This window comes from Geotrypetes seraphini, chromosome 7 (assembly GCF_902459505.1).
Source record: "Geotrypetes seraphini chromosome 7, aGeoSer1.1, whole genome shotgun sequence".
Taxonomy (NCBI): domain Eukaryota; kingdom Metazoa; phylum Chordata; class Amphibia; order Gymnophiona; family Dermophiidae; genus Geotrypetes; species Geotrypetes seraphini.
Window position 1 is genome coordinate 75,437,666 of NC_047090.1, and position 21,236 is coordinate 75,458,901.

Below are 21,236 nucleotides of genomic sequence, written 5' to 3' on the forward strand. Positions count from 1 at the left end.
AAAAAGAGAGAAATGCTTGCCCTGGGATGAGAGGTGTAGGAGGAGAAAGAGAATAGAGGGGGAAACTGGACCAAAGGAGAGGCAGGACAACAGGGGAAGGGATGGGGACAGATTAGATGGAAGGGGCAGAGAGAGAGAGGGCAGATGCGTGGAAGGGAGAGAGGAGACATATGCTGAATGGAAAGAAAAAAGTGAAGAGGATGATTAAAGCAGAAATGACAAAAGGAAGAACAAAGATATTTTTGTCGCTTTATTGTAGCTGTTTTGATATATGTTTTTAAATAGAAAATGGAAATAATCTAATCTTTTTATTACACTAATTTTAATATATTTTTACTAACCAGGTCAGGACAGGACACCATAACAGAAATATAAAATACTGACCTGAAGAATGAGGTTTTGGCCTCTGAAAGCTAATTTAAAAATAGTATGTTCTTATTTTCCATTTTTGGTGATTGTTATGTCAAGTTTTTTCAAATTTACATCTGCTATCCTTATGTTTTGCACAGTATTAAGGTACATGTGTTACTGTTTGTGTGTCCATTGTATACAGGGTCTGGCTTCTTGGCTGTTTAGTTTAATTTTTGTCAACATATTTCTATTTTTAGTTTGTGATTACTTATTCCATACTGGGCGAGGGTATATCTCTGTTCTGTGTTTATGAAAAGGACATGGGTTTCTGCTAGTACTGACTGTACAAGATCGATCTTGTATTAAACAGGCTGAAAAGAGCCCGAAGGCCCCCCAAAAAAGAACTTGATAAAAAAAAATATATATATATATATTTTTTTAAATCAAACATTAGGGAAATGAAAGAATAACATACTATGACAAAAACAAGAGGGAAAGCACAAAAAAGAATCAAAGTTGAATGCGCTTAGAGACTCTAAAACATAGCTTCCCAGCTCCATCTAAAACTAAGAACTGCAGGTCCTGCAAGCCAACATCAGGTGGGAAGGCATCAGCACACATGCTGTATGGGTGGTCCTAAAAGATTTAAAGTGACAGTACACTTTTTTGACTGTCCTTGCCGGGTTCCATGGATGACATCACCCACAAGTGAGAATATGCTGCTTGCTTGTCCTTGGATAAAGAGTTATTCTGGTTCAGTGAATCACATTTTATACCACTTAATACAAAATAAGAATGATTTAGAGAAGATCCTATATATAGAGGATCCAGTGAAGATAGAAGACACAGAAAATGTGGAAGTTCTGCATAACAAATCAATATGCTCAATTTAATCACGTTGCTCAGAAGGCACTGGTGGTTGTGTTTTATAAGCTATTACGCAGCCATGGCTACAAACTGGATCCGGAGAACCATATCATACTTTAACAGCACTAACTCTCAGGACACAAAGAGCTACAACATTATCTATGAAAAGGCTGCACTATAAATATTACACCAGCCCCTAAAAAACCAATAAATCACCTAGTGAGAAAACAGAACAATAAAAACTGCCACAAGATTTCCACAGAACCATACTTTGGTCACACGCACAAAACACAGATCCTTAATATGAAATAAGGAACCACAGATCAGTAACAGCAATATGAAGGCAAAAAACTGAACTTGAAAGCTCAAGAATTCAGGTTCTGCATATACCGCAATACCAGACAAATAGAAACTGAAATGCAGGAAATCAGAGGTGTGCATTTAAAGACTGACATATTCCAAAATGAAATACATTTTCCTATCTTTGTCGTTTGAGGTTGTATTTTTCAATTTGATTTGGTCAAAGCATCTTTTTATGTGCTTTTCTCTCTTTTTGTCTTTCCAGGGTCTCCTTTCCAGTTGACATTTTTTTCTCTCGCCATATCCACCACACATCTCCTATTCTCCCACCATGTTCAGCCAGGGCAGGATTAATTCTTCGAGGGCCCCTAAGCACACAAGTACACTGAGCCCCCCTGGCCCTGCCCCACCCCCACTTATCTGTTTTCTTATTTACTTCTTTATTTCCACTTGTATTTCTTTTTCTTTTTTTTATTCAAAACAAACAAAGATTAGCATACCAGTGCACAGTTTTTCTTCCATGCAAGCCCCAAACATCTCTGAACAAATCCCCCTTCCTTCCCACCTACTTACCCAGAACTTTGACTCTAAACCCTTTCCATACATATATAAAAGTGTTCAAATATATTGTAAACCAGTAATACTATCAGAAATATAAGTCTATATTAATAACCAAGTTTATAACACCTCTCAACTAACTCACTCAACGTCAACCAATTGTAACCCATATGTATGTATAAGCAACTAAATCTGTAACTCCTCTAGTACGTTCCACTCCATGTATGTTAACTTGTAACGAAACAACAAGGCAAGCAGTCCACCAAAGAATCCAACATGAAACAAAAGATCAGCAGAAAATAAGGAGATTCAAATCAGGTTTATTAAAGGTGCTCCCAAGAACCATGCCCGATACATTTCACCAAACAAGGCTAGTCAACGCTAACAGAAAACCATGTCTTTCATACACACAGAACACAGAAAGCACATTCACCTAGTATGGAATATTTAATCACAAACTAACATCTCCCCCTTTTACAAAACTGTAGTGTGATTTTTAGCCATGGTGGTAACAGCTCAGATGCTCATAGAATTCTGAGCATCAGAGCTGTTACCACCACGGCTGATGCTAAAAAATGCTCTACAGTTTTGTAAAAGGGGGGATAAAATATAAATACGTAGACAAAGGTTAAATTGAACCACCAAGAAGATGGACTCTGCATACAATGCAACACACCACAGAAACAGTGATGCATGTCCCCTAAAGCAAAAAAATAAATCAATAGAAACATTTTTTTCTACCTTTGTCTTTCTGGTTTCTGCTTTCCTCATCTTCTTGTCACTCTCTTCCTTTCATCCACAGTCTACCATCTCTCTGCCCCTTCTATATGGCATCTTCTCTCCTTCTATGCCCTTTCCAAAAACTGTATGCCTCCTCCTTCCATCTCTCTCTTCAACCCCATTGGTCTGGCATCCAACTTCTTCCCTTCCCTCCTCCAATGGTCTGGCATCTCTCTCCTCTCCTTCCCTTCCCTCTCCCACACCCCCATGGTCTGGCATTTCACTCTCTCCTCTCCCTTCCCCCCACTTCCATCAGCATCTGCCCCTTTCTCTCCCTCCAACCCAATTCCATCCAGTATCCTTCCCCTTTATGTCTCTCTCCCCTTTCCCTGCACATCAATTCCATCAGCATCTGCCCCCTTTCTTTCCCTCAAACCCAATTCCATCCAGTATCCTTACACTATGTCTCTCTCCCCTTTCTCTGCACACCAATTCCATCAGCATCTGCCCCCCTTCTCTCCCTCCACCACTCTTCCCCCATTTCTCTCCCTCTAGCACCCTTCCATGCCACCCTACCTCCTTTCTTTCCCCCTCTACCACCATTCTATGCTACTTTCTCTCTCCCTACAGTCCAAACCAATGCCTTGCAGGTGCAGCAAGGTCCCATGATGACTGTGTCTGCCAGCTCTGCTCAGGAAGAAGTGACATTGGAGGGGGTGGATTGGCAGACTCAGGGAGTTGCGGCAAAGTCCCACGTTGACTGCAGCTGCTGGTCCACCCCCTCCGACATCACTTCTTCTGGAACAGAGCTGGTAGTGCAGCTGCCGACTCTGCTCCAGAAGTACAGAAGCAGCGCTGAGGTGCAGGTCCCATTGTAGAGTAGGACGGGAGGTTCCGGACTTGGCCGGCTGTGTACCTGGGGTGGTCTGCCCCGCCCCCACCCCTGGTACATCACTGCCTCTAGTAGCGTCGGCAGCAGCACTATCGGAGGGAGGTTTGTCGGTCGGGGAACCCAGGGCAATGATGCTGCTGCTGGCAAACCTAGCAAGGGTGAGCACAACATAGGCAGGCCCCCATTTCAGGCCCTAGGCCCTTACTTTCTGTGCCTATCCTTTAATCCGGCCCTGTATTCAGCTTCTGTCATCTGTGTCCTTGTCCCTATCCCTTATGTTCAGCATTTCTTTCTTTGTATCCTTATTCCACTCCTTTTCAAGCATTGCTCCTTTATGTCTCTATCCCTATATTCCTTCCATGCCCAGCATATCTTCTCTGTCTCTCTCCTTCTTCCCTCATACCCAATCCAGGGGGCCGATAACCCTCCCCCTTTATTCCCTCTGGCCAGTTCCAGGACCATCCCTCTGCCACATCCTGCCTGTGCGATAACATAAGCTGCATTAGAAGAGGCAAGATGTGGCTAAGGAAGACCCCAGAGCTGATCAGAGGCAGCCTTCCTTAATCATTGCTCACACCAGATATCAAGACATATTTAGAGAAAGAGAGAGAGAGAGAGATACATACTGGAGCTGGGGAAGCGAGGGAGAGGAATACGAAGAGGAAGAGATGCTAGCACCTTAGAGCTGTGAGGTAGGGACCTAAATGGCTTTTCTTTTGACATATTTTAAAAGTCTGCCAAGATCCAGCCTGGCCACTGAATACATGTAAAATGGTTTTGTTGTACCACAGAAAAACTGGACTACTCCCCAAGCATCCCTCTTTGTTACTTCTCTCAGTATTCATTCCTCCATACATCAACCCAATTCAGACCTCTCCACCTCCTCACACACATATACCCTTCCATCACTTACTCTAATGGCAGCTGAGCCCTGAGTACTAAGAACACATAAAGCTGTGGGCCTGCTGCTTTGTCATTTCTCTCTCAATCCCCAAAGGCAAAATGTGGGGCGATAATGTTCTAGGACAGGAGGAAAGGAGCTGGATAAAAGAAAAGAGAGCTTTTCTTTGTTGAATGAAATTTAGTGCACTGGTCAATAGAATTGGCATAAGTGTGCTTTCTGCTCCAGCCTCTCCCTCCCAGGGATTCTATAGTTGATAAGAACGAAAATTAGGTTCTTATCTCGATAATCTTGTTTCTGTTAATATATACAGGAGTCTGTAATTTAGTTGCCGATTGTCATCCTTTGCGATTTTACAGAATATTCCATTCCATTTTAAGTCCTTCAAAAAAACATCAGGTTTTTTTTCAACCAAAAGATTGCAGTAAACTGGGAAAAGGTCCCTTAAACATACCTCATATGTAAGTTTGTTTTTTTCATTATCCCCAAAAGGAAAGGGCTGGTTTACAACTTCTTTTAAGTATTCCTCTACAAATTCCATTGTCAAGGCAAATTTCATTTTCATGTCATCTCTTGAAGAGTCTGTAAAGGAATCATACCTGCCAGAAAAAAGTACGATGCTTAGTATTTGCGAAAGCTCTTTACAAATATACTACACCACACACGCACACAAAGTGCTGGCTTACTGACTTTACCGCTCAGAATATTTGATTCAGTTACTTTTATTTAAAAATATAAACAGACCCTTTAACCCAACAAATTTTAATTCATGACAGCTATAATCCATCACAGTGGGGAATTTTATAGTCAGTAATTCACTTTCTAAGCTCAAGGGTCAAGGCAGCTAGATCATCCAGACAATTGTCACTGTCCAGTGGATAATTTTACAGTACAATTAAAATACAGTATCTGCATTTTGGCCAGCCAAGTGGCAGAGCTGAGGGGTACCGCAAAGAATAGCTAAGTCTGTTCTTGGACTTGGCTTCTGTTTAGGCCAACAGGGGCTTGGGATGCTGAACAGACAACACTCATGATATGACAGAGATTTATAAAATCATGAGCAGCATATTAAGAAACATTTATGTGTTCTTTCAAATCACACTTACAATGGGGTCCTTTTACTAAGGCGCGCTAATCGATTTAGCACGCGCTAAATGCTAACGTACCCATTATATTCTATAGGACCCCAATATTAGGTAACACTTCATGATAACAACTGATGGCAAATTTAAAACAAATTTAGGAACATTTTTCAGTCAACACAATTTAATTTTGTAATATTTTAGTGCTCAAAGCTGGTAATACAGTTAGTTGTAAAATAAAAAAAAAGTTTGGATGCACTTCAGGAGAACATGTCCATTAACATCTATTAGCCATATAAAAGTGGCTTGGTAAATGCCACCTCTTATTGTTCAGAGCTTGGAGGAAACAGCAGAGAATGGGTCTACCCACTGGGATCTCCTGGGTGTTTCTTCTATGTAATGCTCCAAAAAATACCAACTCTATTCTCTTATAATAAATGAAATACAAAACAAAAATAGTTATGTACCATAGTAATTCTTATTGCAAGGAGGAAAAAAGCCTCAGATCCCCGTCTCCAGCCAGAACGAATCTTGCTAGGAGACTAGAAAGGTAGATACCTCAATGGCTTGTAAAAAAAACCTCCTTGTTTAGGTGATATGTTTCTTCTATGTAACCCAATTTGGATACTTTCAGACACAGAAAGTTGGGCGCCATGAACCACTGATCTGACAGTATGGCAGTTCTTATGTTTACCATCAATTTCCACACAAATTTGTCCTGACAATATTGCCCAGCATATTGAGGATTTTAATAGTAAATTACAGGGATTTAAGAAGATATTATGCAAAAATAAACTAGTTAAGCTTCTAAGAGATTAAAGACTACCACCAGAACAAAATACAGTATATACATGGATGAAGTTAGGGGATAGTGGGCTTAGATGCAAAAACATGACTTCTGATTCTAGCTTAAGTAGTTCAGTTGAAGAAAATTTTCATCAGATGAGTTCTCCCCCACCCTCCTCTGGTTTTGGCCCTGGCCCATTTCCTTTTTTAGGCAAAAAGAAATCCCATCAACATGTGAATAAAAAAGGCAAGAAACAATCTGCTCAGAATACCATGGGGAAAGGATTTTGTCAGAGAACCCTAAACATATAATTATGCCTTAATTTTTTTTTATATATATAATCATTTATTTCTACAGGTTCATGGAGTAGCCACAGCTCCTAGCATGGCTAATTTATGTCTCACAATAGAAAGAGGTTCATCTGTACAAGTCATCATGGCTCACAACCATATTAAAATATGGATGTGATTTATAACTGATGTGTTTTTCATTTGGAAAGATTCTGAAACACCTTTGTGGGCTTTTGAGTATGGACACATATACCATCCCTTTTTTGAACGTAAAGACTGAAATCCAGAATTAAATTGGAGACTACGGTGCATAGTAAACCCATTTAAATGAACAATTTGCAATATAAAGCAAAGAAACTATCCATAGCGGGTATTTTCCAAGGATAGCAGGCATATGTTCTCATATGTAGGTGACATCATCCATGGAATCTGGAACAGACATCATCCATGGAACCTGGTACCAAATGCACTGTCATTTTAAATCTTTCGGTAGTGTCCATACGCATGCTGCCAGTACCTTACTGCCCAAAGTCAACTCATGAGACATAGAAACATGAAGGCAGATAAAGGCCAAATGGCCCATCCAGTTTTCCCATCTGCAGTACCCACTATCTCCTCCTCTCCTGTTCCATGCTTTCTTGAGTCTTTGTTGCCACCACCAACTCTGGAAGACTATACCACGCATCTACCACCCTTTCTGTACAAAAGTATTTCCTTAGGTTCCTATCACCTCTTAACTTCATCCCATGCCCTCTCACTCTGGTTTCCTTTCTACTGAAAGAGACCCGCCTCAGGTGTATTTATGCCATGTAAGTATTTAAATGTCTAATATATCTCCCCCTTCCACTTTTCCTCAAAAAGTATACATATTGAGATATTTAATTCTGTCCCCATACACATTATGATATAGACCACCGACTATTTTAGTAGCCTTCCTCTGGACTGACTCCAACCTATTTATATCTTTTTGAAGGTGCAGACCTCAGAATTGTACACAATATTCTAAATAAGGGACCATCAGATTAGTAAAAAAAGATAAGAAGCCAACTATGGGAAGTGGGTAGGTTGTGTGGATATATGTCTGCTGTCCTCGGAGAATACCTGCTACAGGTAAGCATCTTTGATTTCATTGAGGACAAGCAGGCATTATGTTCTCCCGTGGGACTCCAAAGCTGCCAGAATCACGACTCTGGAAGAGGATATTGGATATATAAACATGAGCCTGGCAAAACCCAAGTAGCTTAGAGGGAAACTTGGCACTTAGAATGTAAAAACATTCAGAACTGCTTGTCTAAACCAACTCTCTCTTCTGGAATTTTGATCCAAACAGTAGAAATAAGTAAAGGTATGGATTGAGACCAAGTGGCCATTTTGCAAACATCCTCAGTGGATGCAGAGCAGAAATGAGCCACCGAAGCAGCCATAGCTCGGACACTGTGGGTTGTTACATGGCCCTGCAGCATCAGCCCTGCCTCAGTATATACGAAGGAGATATAGTCCACCAGCCAAGTGGAAATGGTTCTCTTAGAAAGAGGAACTCCAAGTCTGTTAGGGTCAAAAGCCACAAAGAATAGGGAGGATCCTTTATGAGGTTCACTGTGTTCTAGGTAGTATGTAAGAGCATGTTTGCTGTCTAAGGTGTGTTCTGTGCTGCATCTCCAGGATGCAAATGTGGCTTTGGAAAGAAAATTGGGAGAACTATGGATTGGTTGAGGTGAAATTCTGAGATGACCATGGGAACGAAATTCAGATGAGTGTAAAGAACTACTCTGTTGTGGTAGAATCTTATGTAGAGAGGATCTGACACAAGAACTTGAAGTTCACTCATATGACAGACATGGGAGAAGCCACTGCTTGCCCTGGATTGGGGCATGGAATGTCACTACTATTTGGGGTTTTGCCAGGTACTTGTGACTTGGATTGGCCTCTGTGAAGATGGGATACTGGGCCAGATGGATCATTGATCTGACCCAGTAAGGCTATTCTTATGTTCTTACATTCTTATGGCATGTAGACATAAGGGCAATGAGGAAAACAACTTTCCAAGTGAGTAGTTTGAGAGAGCACGATGTAAACAGCTCATAAGAGCAGATAATACCACATTAAGATCCCAAGCAACAGGTAGAGGCTTGATAAGTAGTTTCATGTGGAATAGTCCTTTCATGAAACGGGCTGTCAAGGGATGAACAGATAGAGGGAAAACGAAACACACTGATAGCACTGAATTGGGTTTTTAGACCAGAATTGGAGAGGTGGAGAAGATAGTCTAGTATGGATGGAAGGGGACATGTGACCAGTTCCAGAGAATGAAATGCATCGGGGTGGAAGATGATATCTTCCACATGCTACATCCCCTGATGCTCAGGGCATCAATGAAGTAGAGTCCTGCCTCTAAAAAGCCAAATGTCCAACACTCTGGATATAGTGTCGATGCACTTAGCACTGATTTCAATTGAGTCATAGAAGGTCGAGTATTGGGTTCCAAGTCCCCCGCCATGCTCAATGTCTATGCCAAAACAGTACAGAAAAGTTTTTCGAATTGATGTTTTGGGGCTTTCAGTGACCTATTTTCCATATGGAGACAGAGAACACAGTTAACGTCCTGATGTTCAGGACCCAGACACTAGACACACCAATTAAGTGGGTCAAAGCCTAAAATGGTTGGATTACATCGAGAACCTTTCTTAAAGCCACTTGGTACTCTCTTTGACATGGAGGGGAAAATGGCTGATCCAAAATCAAAGGGCTCAATGGCTCAGGGAGCTCAAGTAACTAAGAAGCCCAAAACAATTGATACTCCCAAAGGTGAAAAAGGGCTTGGAGTAGCTTGAAGGCTGAAAACTTGACCATAATAAGCCAAAGTTGGATAAAATACTGAAACACAAAAACAACAAATTATGAAGGAAAAAATAAGTATGGGAAGGCACAAAATGAGGGTTAAAGTTTGATGCACCAAAAAGAGAACTGAAGACACAGCTTCTTAGCTCTACAGAAATCAAAGAACTGATGGTCCAACAAGCCAATGTTGGGCAGGAAGGCACCAGCACACATGTGGTATGGGCACTGCCAAAAAATTTAAAGTGACAGTGCATCTGGTAGTGTCTGTACTAGATTCTGTGGATGACATCATTCACATGTAAGAATATAATGCCTGCTTGACCTCGGAGAATAGCTGTTATTCTACTAGATTATGCAATCATTACCCATCAGTCAATATTTACATATTTGCAGAATTTATTCTACTACTGAAGACTACAATATCTTGACACAAAGATTTTTGAAGAGAGGATACCCTCATAGGTAACTGAAGCAAAGATAAGCTAAGGACTCTTTTTCCTGTACTTTTGTAAAAGGACCCCTATATCAGCTTTCACTGGGCAAGGGGTGCAATCTGATACTATTACCTACTTAAAGGTATGCAAAGTGAAACACAGAGGGGTAAAATAACTTATCCAAGAACAAAGAGTTTTAGAGACATCATTAAAATCCAGGAATCCTTCCCTTGATTTGAACTATGATTTCTCTATTTCATTTGTGTGAAATATGTATATTATAAATGCATATTAAAAAAAAAGAATCCATGAATTCTAAGTGCTCTATCAATAGCTATTTCGTACTCAATATCAATATCCCTTCAAACTATGTAGAAAAAAATGCACCAATTATTGTAAATAATGGAACCATTCAGTTTCTCAACATGAATGGTATCCTTTGATATATGTTCATCAATAGAATGCCCATTACCTGTGTATTCTTCTAGGTTTACAACTGTATGTTACGATATTGTAATGTACAATTTTATACTTATTTAGGCAATAGGAGTTTTTTAATGACTTACTCATGGATTGTGATTTTGGTAGGGATTTCAGTCCACAGTCTGGCATATCTTACAGGTACAACAGATTCTTGAGGATCTCTGTCCACATGCATGTGCAACATGAGACGGCAGAAAGAGGCCCGAAGGTCATAGGGAAGGCTTTCATCAGACATGCAGCGAAGAATCAAGTCTACTGACAGCTGGGTGGAGATCTGATTGATGGCTAGATACTGACGATCCAGACACATCCTTGCAAACAGGTTTAACTGATACCTTAAAATTACAAGAACAAATAACCTTCAGTATGGTTACAAGATTTATTGTAGTTGGTGGACTGCCTTTTGTATCGTTATCAGCAAAGCAATTTACACTAAATGCAAATTACTCCATATGTCCTATCATGGGTGCTTGGGTCTTTACAAGACAATAGATTAGTTTTGCCATCATCTAAAAGAATAAACTGGAAATTTAAGCTTTTTCTACCTAACACCAAGTTCTTGGAACAAACTTCCTAATAATATCTGTCTTGAATTGGATTTTAAAACCTTCAAGACTTTAATGAAGACTTATTTCTTTCAGTTAGCTATAGGTAGGTAGGTAGGTAGATAGGAAGGAAGGAAGGAAGAAAGGAATCTTGTGTAGTGTGTTTTTAAGAAGGCATACTGGCACCTTTTTTCCCCTTGGATGACTGCAAAGGTCTTTCCTATATGTTATAGAGTTCTATTTCTTTATTGAATACATGTTTTTGTTGATAGCCACTGAGAACTGACGTAAGCTTCTGCAGGATATCAAATTTGAATAAATATAAACATAAATATTGATTTAAATACCCCAAGGGGAAAAATAACAAACAATAGATCAAACATTGAAACAATAGGGCTTCTAATACAAATAACTCCACCCTGTATTCCCTTACACAGAAGGTAAGGTCCAACACCACTTAGGTAAAAATTATGTTCCTCACAGGCAAAGCAGCCAAGTGAGCCTCAAGCTCTGTCATCCAGAACCAACATAAAAACTAGAAAATAAAATTTCAAAAACAAATACTTAACCAAGGGATACTTTTACTAAGCCACAATAAAAGGTGGCCTTAGCGCCCCCTTACATGAATTTTTCTTATGCACTAAGACTATTTTTACCGCAGCCTTAAAAATTGTTTTTTTGTATTAATGGCCACACATTAATGTTAACAGATATGAACTAATGTGCACACAGGTGATTATAACACACACTTTCTAACACTTCTCAGTGCTCAGAGAACTGTTTTTAGCTTATGAGACCACTGGGTAAGCCAATTTTGAAGCCCACTACTGATACGGCTCAATTCTCAATCATTGCACTGGTCCTCCTGTAGTATCTATAAGTATAATACACTCTCACTTTTTTTGATCTTTTTTTGTTGCCATTAGAATACATTCTCTAGAACAGGGGTGCCCAAAAGGTCGATCGCAAAGACAACACGAGTTGATCGCAAAGCCCTCCCAGGCTCCGCGATAGACTCTAGTTGCCTTTGCGTTCTGTTCCTCCCTATCGGGGGGAAAGGCTTGTGGGCCTGGCACTTGTACGCACCTGGCATCGGGGAAGCAGGGAGAAATCACTGGCAGTGGCTGGGGGGCAGGGAGAAAAAGAAAGAAACAGGGAGAGAGGAAGAAAAAGTTGGGCTCATGGAGGAACAAAGAGAGATGTTGGTTGGGGAATGGAATGAGGTCTGGAAGAAAGGCAGAAAAAAAGAAATATTGGATTTACAGTCAGAAGGAAGTGTAACCAGAGACTCATGAAATAACCAGACAGCAAAGGTAGGAAAAATGATTTTATTTTAAATTTAGTGATCAAAATGTGTCCGAATTTATATCTGCTGTCTATATTTTGCACTATGGCCCCCTTTTACTAAAGCGTGATAGTGGTTTTTAGCGCAGGGAGCCTATGAGCGTTGGAAGTATGAGGGGCATTCAGGGCAGCTCCCTGTGCTAAAATCCACTATCGCCATTTAGTAAAAGGGGAGGGAGTATATTTGTCTATTTTTATATAGTTGTTACTAAGGTGACATTGCATATTTTAAAATCACCTGCCTTGACCTCTTTGAAAAAAACCTGAATATAAATGATAATTAACATTTTCTCTGCATACAGTGTGCTTTGTGTTTTTTTTTTTAATTTTATTGTTGGTAGATCATTTTGACTTGGTCATTTTAAAAGTAGCTCGCAAGCCAAAAAAGTGGGGGCACCCCTGCTCTAGAATATGGTGAAGTGGGAATAATAAATAATTTTAATACAAAAACACCACTTTGGAAGGCTAAGAGTCTCTATCTGATGAAAGAAAAAGCCTCAGGTCTCTTGGTTGAGCTTACTTATGCTCTTCCCACCACCGCCTACATCATCGGCTTAAGAGGTCGGAAGACAAATGTTCAAGCTGTGTAATGTATATGAATTGGAAGTCCATAAGCCGTGAAGAAGCAGCTTTATATCATGAAACGTTGGCTGCATTAAGGACTCTTAAAAAACAATAGTTCTTTCTAACACAGGGGGTCATTTACTAAGGCACACTAGCTGATTTAGCGTGCGCTAAATGCTAACGCGTCCATAGAATATAATGGGCGCGTTAGCATTTAGTACACGCTAAATCTGCTAGTGTGCCTTAGTAAAAGACCCCCCCCACAGTTTTTTTTAGTAAAGTTGTCAAGAATCTAAGTCCCACTAATATAACTTTTGTGGCACTAAGTCACTTCTGACGAAAGTTTTTGGTTTTTTACCGATGATGTGGGCGGAGGTGGTAAGAGCATAAGTAAGCTCAACCAAGAGACCTGAGGCTTTTTCTTTCGTCGGATAGAGACTCTTAGCCTTCAAAATTGATATTTTTGTATTAAAATTATTAGCCATTAGAATACCAACATTAAAAAAATTTACTGCGAGAGTATTAACCACTGCCCATTTTGTCAGCAGTTAAGGGCTCATGCAGTATCCATGTGCTAAACAGTTTGCACTTACTAATATAATCGTACTAACTGATTAGCATAGAAATGCCCTCCAGACATGCCACCTTCAAAAAAATTACTTTTAAGCTTGCAGTTAGCATGCACACATTTGGCAGATCTGAGCATGTGTGATGACTGTATTGAAGAATGGACAGGTAAGAACCAGTGGAAAGGACTGAATTTTAAATCACTTAAAAAAAAAACAAAAAAAAAACCAAGGAAACAACTTTGTATAACTTCAAAAATAAATTGTATTAGTGGTTGGAAGGCCAACGGTTAAGCAACCAGCTAAACAAAGACATTGAAGGGTTCCGTATGAGACTATTTGAGTTTGCAAGTGAAAAGCTTCATGGCTGGCTGGCTGGTTGGCTATGAGTCACTTGTTAGCTGCTAAAAATAAATATGCTGAGGAGAGTCAAAGCAGGAGAGAGAGAGAGAGGGCTTCTGCCACAGACATGTGTGCTGTAACTCAAACTGTCTCTCGGTTCTTCATTGCTAGATCTCTCGCAGCTGAAAGGAAAAGGACTCAGATGATAAGAAGTTTGATGATGTATTTCATGTTAATTACCTTGTTGATTTATTGCATGCTTAAAAGTAGCTACTTTTATTACTTTGAGGGCTTTTTTTCTGTGCCCTTCATAAAAACAGTGCCATTAAAGAATATCCTAAAACAGCAGGTCCAGCTCTATGTTATTTTAAACTATATTAGATATGTATTAGTTAAATGGGCTCCCAAATTTTTAAAGCGCCCTTACATTTTTGATTATCAGACAGAATGCAAACATCTAGGCAGGATTGTGGAATTGGAGTCAGGAGCAATTTTGGGTAGAGTCAGTTAGTAAAAATGAACCGACTCCAGCATCAAAATAAAAGCTTACATTATAATTTATCACATATATTTGTCCTGAATCTGAATTTACTAGTACTTTAGATCCAAAACAAAAAAATTTAAAACCTAAAATCAGTAGGAGTTGCAACTGGAGTCAGAGTCAGAAGTGTAGTGTACAATCTCTACAGCCCTGCATCTGGGGATAATTTATTTCATAATAATGGGGCCAATATAACAGAATTTTTTCCAACATAAAAGAATAACATACTTGAGATTTAAAAATTCAGTACTTGCTATTACTATTGCCACCAAATACTTTAAAACAAAGCCAGCAAAGACATTTATGAAACCATACAAACTAAGATGCCCCTTTTACAAAGCTGTAGTAGCAATGCTGCAGAGGTAAATGCACCGAAGCTCATAGGAATTGAATGGACGTTTGTGAATTTACCACAGCTTTGTAAAAGGGGCCCTAATTGCTTTTTTGAAACAAAAAGCATTCAGAAACTAGAATTCACTTCTTCAGGTAAAAGATAGCACTGACTATTAGCAGTCACTGAATGGCCAAGATGGGGCATTTTCAAAAGAACACCCAAGTCAGCATTGGGATATCCTGCTCATAACATCCAAAAAAAATATCCATCTGACAGGCATTTTCGAACAGAAAAAGTAGGGATTTCCTGTTCAAAAATACATGGAAGGACATTCTTGCACTGGAATGTCCAAACTGAACAGCCTTTTCCCCAAAATGAAACATCCAAAATATGAATGTCAAAAAAATAGGAACAAAAAAATGTCTGTCTGACATCATTTGAACAAAAATGGCCCCATGGACATACCTGAAGAGCAGAGGGGCAGCCTAGAAGTCAGTGCAGTGGACTTTAAACAACTGGACCCGCCTTAATGCATTTGGGCTGCAAAAACCAGAGGAAACGGTACAGTTTAGGGGGTGAAGAACTTATGTGCACGACGGAAGAGCGGGACTTGGGTGTGATTGTATGTGATGATCTTAAGGTAGCCAAACAGGTTCAAAGGTAATGGCAAAAGCTAGAAGGATGCTAGGTTGCATAGGGAGAGGTATGGCAAGTAGGAAAAAATGAGGTATTGATGCCCCTGTATAAGACTTTGGTGAGATCTCATTTAGAATATTGTGTACAATTTTGGAGGCCACACCTTCAAAAAGATATTAAAAGGATGGAGTCGATCCAGAGGAAGGCTACTAAAATGGTGTGTGGTCTTCGTGATAAGGCATATGGGGACAGACTTAAAGATCTCAATCTGTATACTTTGCAGGAAAGAAGGAAGAGGGGAGATATGATAAAGATGTTTAAATACCTACATAATATAAATGTGAATGAGTTGAGTCTCATTCATTTGAAAGGAAACTCTGCAATGAGAGGGCATAGGATGAAGTTACAAGGTGATAGGCTCTGGAGTAGTCTGAGGGTGGCCAATGTTACGCCGATTTTTAAAAAGGGCTCTAGGGGAGATCTGGGAAATTACAGACCAGTAAGCCTCATTTCGGTGCCAGGCAAAATGGTAGAAACGATTATAAAAAATAAAATTGTGGAACACATAGGCAAACATGATTTAATGAGACAGAGTTAGCATGGGTTCAGCCGAGGGAGGTCTTGCCTCACAAATTTGCTTGACTTTTTTGAAGGTGTGGATAAAGGTGAGCAGGTTGATACAGTAAAGGAACAAGTGCTCTGATTTTGCAGCTGGACTTCAGCAGTGCTTTTGATCTTGTTGATCACGAAATAATGCTACACTGCCTAGATGCAATAGGACTTTCGGGAAGAGTAAGAAACTGGATACAGGGTTTCTTAACAAAAAGATCTTACTGTGTGGTTAGTGGTGGGACATACTCGAACTCCTTGAAAAACCCCTCAGGAGTACCACAGAGATCACCTCTATCACCAACACTATTCAACATTTACATCTCATCCCTAGGACATTTACTACAAAAGCTAAACTTAAACTACTACATATATGCAGATGACATTTCCATTTTAATCCCATTGAACAGCATAACAAACGAGACCTCAGAATACATTTCTCATATTATGACCGAAATAGAACACTGGACAATCAATTTCAAACTGAAGCTAAACACAGAAAAAACTAAAGTCTTCCTTGCAAGCCCAATGGACAAAATTACCAAAACAAAGTTACATATAAAAGATCACGACTACCCGATTACCAAAACAATAAAAATACTAGGAGTCACATTAGACACACATTTGACAATAGTTGAACACACGAATTCAGTGGTTAAAAAGTGTTTCCTGACATTATGGAAATTAAAGACCATCAAAAAATACTTCGACCCATTATCATTTAGACTACTAGTGCAATTACTAGTACTTTCTACACTGGATTATTACAACATCATTTATATGGGTATACCCAAAAAAAACAGTGAGAAAACTTAGAATAGTTCAGAACACAGCAGTCCGCTTGATATTTGGATTGAAAAAAAGTGACCATGTCAGCCCCTACTACAAACTACTGCACTGGCTGCCAGTCGAAGTACAAATTATATTAAAATTCTCTTGCATATGCTTCTAGCTAGTATGGGGACTAGCCCCTACATACTTGTTATCACACTTCATATTATACAGTCCCACGAGGCAAACCAGAAATTGCAATCTATTCGCATATCCAAGCATTACCAGCTGTAAATTCAAAACCTTTCTGGATAGAACTTTTATGTACCAAGCAAACAAACAACAACACTGGCTGGACAACTACATTAATGGAGCTAGACTGACCTACCTCGCCTTTAGAAAAGTCATAAAAACTGCCTTATTCAACAGATGTATCACCTAAACATTAACTACACCAAACACTAATTTCCATTTCTTTTTTCCTAATATGTCCCCCCTGAAATCCTTAACAATTTGTATTATGTAATTCGCCACTTTTTCTATAAGGGCCCTTCTGAAATTCTAAACAAACTGTATATTGTAATTGCTGCATTTTAAGATTCTGTATACTGTAATTTCACTAACTATCTGCATATTGTAACTCGCTGATTGTACAGCTCTGCTGCCCAAATCCGCTCCTTGAGATCTACTGGCAGGCCAGGTTTTCAGGATATCCACAATGAACATGCATGGGAGAGATTTGCATACCAAGAAGGCAGTGCAGGCAAATCTCTCTCATGCATATTCATTGTGGATATCCTGAAAACCTGGTCTGCCAGTAGATCTCGAGGACTGGACTTGGGCAGCCCTGATATAGTGTATCTAGATTTTGATACAGTTCCTCACGAGAGGCTCCTGAGAAAATGAAATGGAAGATGAAATTTAATGTCGACAAATGCAAAGTGTTGCACATAGAAAAGAATAACCTGAATCATAGTTACCGGTTGCTAGGGTCCACCTTGGGGATTAGCACCCAAGAAAAGAATCTGGGTGTCATCGTATACAATACGATGAAATCTTCCGCCCAATGTGCGGCGGCAGCCAAAAAAGCAAATAGGATGCTAGGAATTATTTAAAAAGGGATGGTTAAGAAGACTAAGAATGTTATAATGCCCCCGCATTGTTCCATGGTGCGACCTCATCTGGAGTAGTCTGTTCAATTCTGGTTTCCTTATCTCAAGAAAGATATAGTGGCACTAGAAAAGATTCAAAGAAGAGTGACCAAGATGGTAAAGAGGATGGAACTCTTCTCATATGAGGAAAGACAAAAATGATTAGGGTTTTTCAACTTGGAAAAGAGACGGCTGAGGGGAGATATGATTGAAGTCTACAAATTCCTAGGTACAAGTGGATCGATTTTTCACTGTCAAAAATTACAAAAACTAGGGGACACTAGATGAAGTTACAGGGAAATACTTTTAAAACCAATTGGAGGAAATTTTTTTTCACTCAGAGAATAGTTAAGCTATGGAACGTGTTGCCAGAGGATGTGATAAGAGTGGATAGCGTAGATGGTTTTAAGAAAGGTTTGGACAAGTTCCTAGAAGAAAAGTCCATAGTCTATTATTGAGAAAGACACATGGGAAGCAACTGCTTGCCCTATATCGATAGCATAGAATATTGCTACATCTTGGGTTTTGACCAGGTACTAGTGACCTGGATTGGCCACCATGAGAAGGGGCTACTGGGCTCCATGGACCATTGGTCTGACCCAATAAGGCTATTCTTAAGAAAGGGTGGTAGATGTGTGGAAGTTTCCCGGAAGAGGTGGTGGAAACAGAGACTGTCTGAATTTAAGAGGGCCTGGGATAGGCACATGGGATTTCTGAGAGAGAGAAAGAGATAATGGTTACTGTGGATGGGCAAACTAGATGGGACATTTGGCCTTTATCTGCCATCATGTTTCTATATTTATATTTCATTGATATGTTATTGTATGCCCTCCAGAAACAGATAAAAACCTACTGTACCAAGAAATGCAGGTATAGTAGGCATTTCTATGTTCCAGGAGGTACCATATACTTGTACAGAAATAAAACTGTTAAAGTGAGAGCTACATGCGGGTCCCATTGTTCAAAGTCCACTGCATTGAACACTAGGCTACTCCTGCTGCTCTATTAGGAATAGCCATAATACCTGAAGTTGGCATAGAGCTTGGTATCCACTGTTGCTTTCACTTCTTAGGGGGGTGGGAGTGTGGTCTCCCCCTTAATCAGTAGTCAGCTGCTCAATCAGGGCACCTTGAAACAGGTCTAAATAAAAATGTAATTTTTTTTTATTATTTGAACTTTTCTTCTCATTCCATTATTGCTAATATTGGGTCCGCCTTAGCCCAGCCCAAAACATGTGGATGGGCTGCAGCATAAAAAGTCAAATTCTGCCTTTCAATAATCACAATTTGGATGTTTTCAGCAGATGGACTTTTTGGCCACTTTGAAACATCCATCTGCTTTGAAAATGAGTGCCTATGTAAGTTTCAATAATCACCCTGTATAATGAAATTACAGGTGATTTATACTGTATGTACTCACAAACGCTGCTATCCAGCTAAGCACTTTTGAATACTGACCCATAAGTATCTAAGGAACCAATTCCAAACTGCAAAATCTTCCCATCTTTTTTTAAATAAATAACTATACCTGTAATAGGTAAGGACCTCTAAATCAGCTTTTGTGCCTTCTTTGGCTTCTTGGGCTAAATGCCTGATAGCTTTGCCATGTGGTTCCTTATTGCTGTCAATCCAGTACAGCCACACTTCCTCTTCATCGATATCATCTGAGAGTACATTACACTCTATGGGGTTGTCTATCTGCATTGAAATAAGCCTACAAACAATGTACAGTTATTAATACCATATAATTTTGTACAAATGTAGAAACAGCTATCATCATAAAGGTAAACAACATATCTTAAACAAAGATATATACTTAGTCTGAATGAGAATGTCAGCATTTCCTGGACTCAGCATAAATTTACAGATGAGTTCCTGAGTCACTGGTATTGCAGTGGTGTTAGACACACATAAATCTGATAAATAATCCAGGAATCTGGTAAAAATACAAATAAAATTAGTGATACAAAACAATAACAGAAACTAGCTAAAACCCTCCCTCTGCTATTTCTAGCTGAACCTGTGTTGATTCTGCCTATATCTAAATGAAAATATTATAAATCAAAGGCACAAAAAAATTCCAGATTCAAACATTATATAAGATGAATACTGTAATGTAAACTTTCCAATAGTTTGATTTTACATCAATATTAATTAGATCATTTACAGTAAAGTTATATCTTTTCTATTAGCAATTAAAACTAACAACTCAGCTCTAAAACAATTAGGCTCACTGTATACTGAATATGTAGAGAACAAAAATTTGAAGACTAATTTTAAATAATATCCATGACTAGAATAAGGACTTCTACATTTTTCATGCACTTAGGCACATTATTGCACATCATCTAAATTCTGAAAATATCAATATGCTATACAGAAATCTTACTATTCATCTAAATCCAAGGTGAATCTTAAAAGTGAAAGATATAATCAAACAGTTATACAGTATAACATAAGCAACATTAAATATGTAATACAAAATATATTTAAAATAATAATGAATGGACCAGGCTGCCAGTGGTTCCATAGTTTGGGCAAGGTGACCATAATGAAAAGATTACAATCACTATTCACAAACTTCTCCCCTACTCTGATTAATGCCCATCTGTATTAACCTTGGGCCTGGCAAATAAAAAAAAATCAATCCTGGCTATATTACTGGGTAGGAATATGATGATTATGGGATGCCGTTAAAGGCTGTACAATGTTGTCAAAAACTCCATTCCAAAAATATTCTAATCCCAAGCCACTTAGACCACGGTAAAACTGAAACAGTAAATTCAATGGGGGTCCATATTCAGCATGGTTTAACTGGTAGGAATGACTCCTATCCCAGTTAAACTACATTGTCTGGGTCCAATGCTGCTGAATATTAGTTCTGAGTGCCACTTATTTAATTTTTTTTAATCTGCACTCTCTACAAGTTCTAGGCAGAGTACAATTCAACACATTCATAATAAAATCAATAGACACTACTTCTACATAAAAAAAACAACTGATGAGTCTTTAACAGCTTCTTAAACTATAGTATGTTCTTACATTAAGGCAAGACATTGCATAGAAATGGGCCTCTCACAGAAAACACTGTCATTCTTGTAGCTGTATAATGCACACTTTCTAAAGATAAGCGCATTGCTGTCTCTGATCTCAATTGTCTCCTTGGCACATAGATTTACAATATACGAATAAAGTACCAGAATGAAATGGCATGAAGAGTTTGATAAATCAAGGATAACACCTTGAATTGTACCCTGTGAGTCACTGCCAACCAATTTAACTGCTTTAGAATAGATTTAACTTGGAAAAAGAATCAATCCTATGTAGAACC

The 21,236-nt window shown here is 39.1% G+C and overlaps 1 protein-coding gene across 5 annotated transcripts in view; it reads right to left on the reverse strand.

Annotated features, from left to right (window-relative positions):
* The window catches only part of ITPR2 (inositol 1,4,5-trisphosphate receptor type 2), a 665,265-nt gene that overhangs the window by 413,345 nt on the left and 230,684 nt on the right, over nt 1–21,236 (reverse strand). For all 5 annotated transcript variants that reach the window (XM_033951965.1, XM_033951964.1, XM_033951968.1 and 2 more), the window contains 4 exons: nt 19,722–19,841; nt 19,434–19,619; nt 10,587–10,838; nt 5,044–5,188 (listed from right to left, as the gene is read on the reverse strand). In XM_033951965.1, coding sequence (XP_033807856.1) covers nt 5,044–5,188; nt 10,587–10,838; nt 19,434–19,619; nt 19,722–19,841 — 703 coding nt within the window. The remainder of the gene's footprint in view (nt 1–5,043; nt 5,189–10,586; nt 10,839–19,433; nt 19,620–19,721; nt 19,842–21,236) is intronic.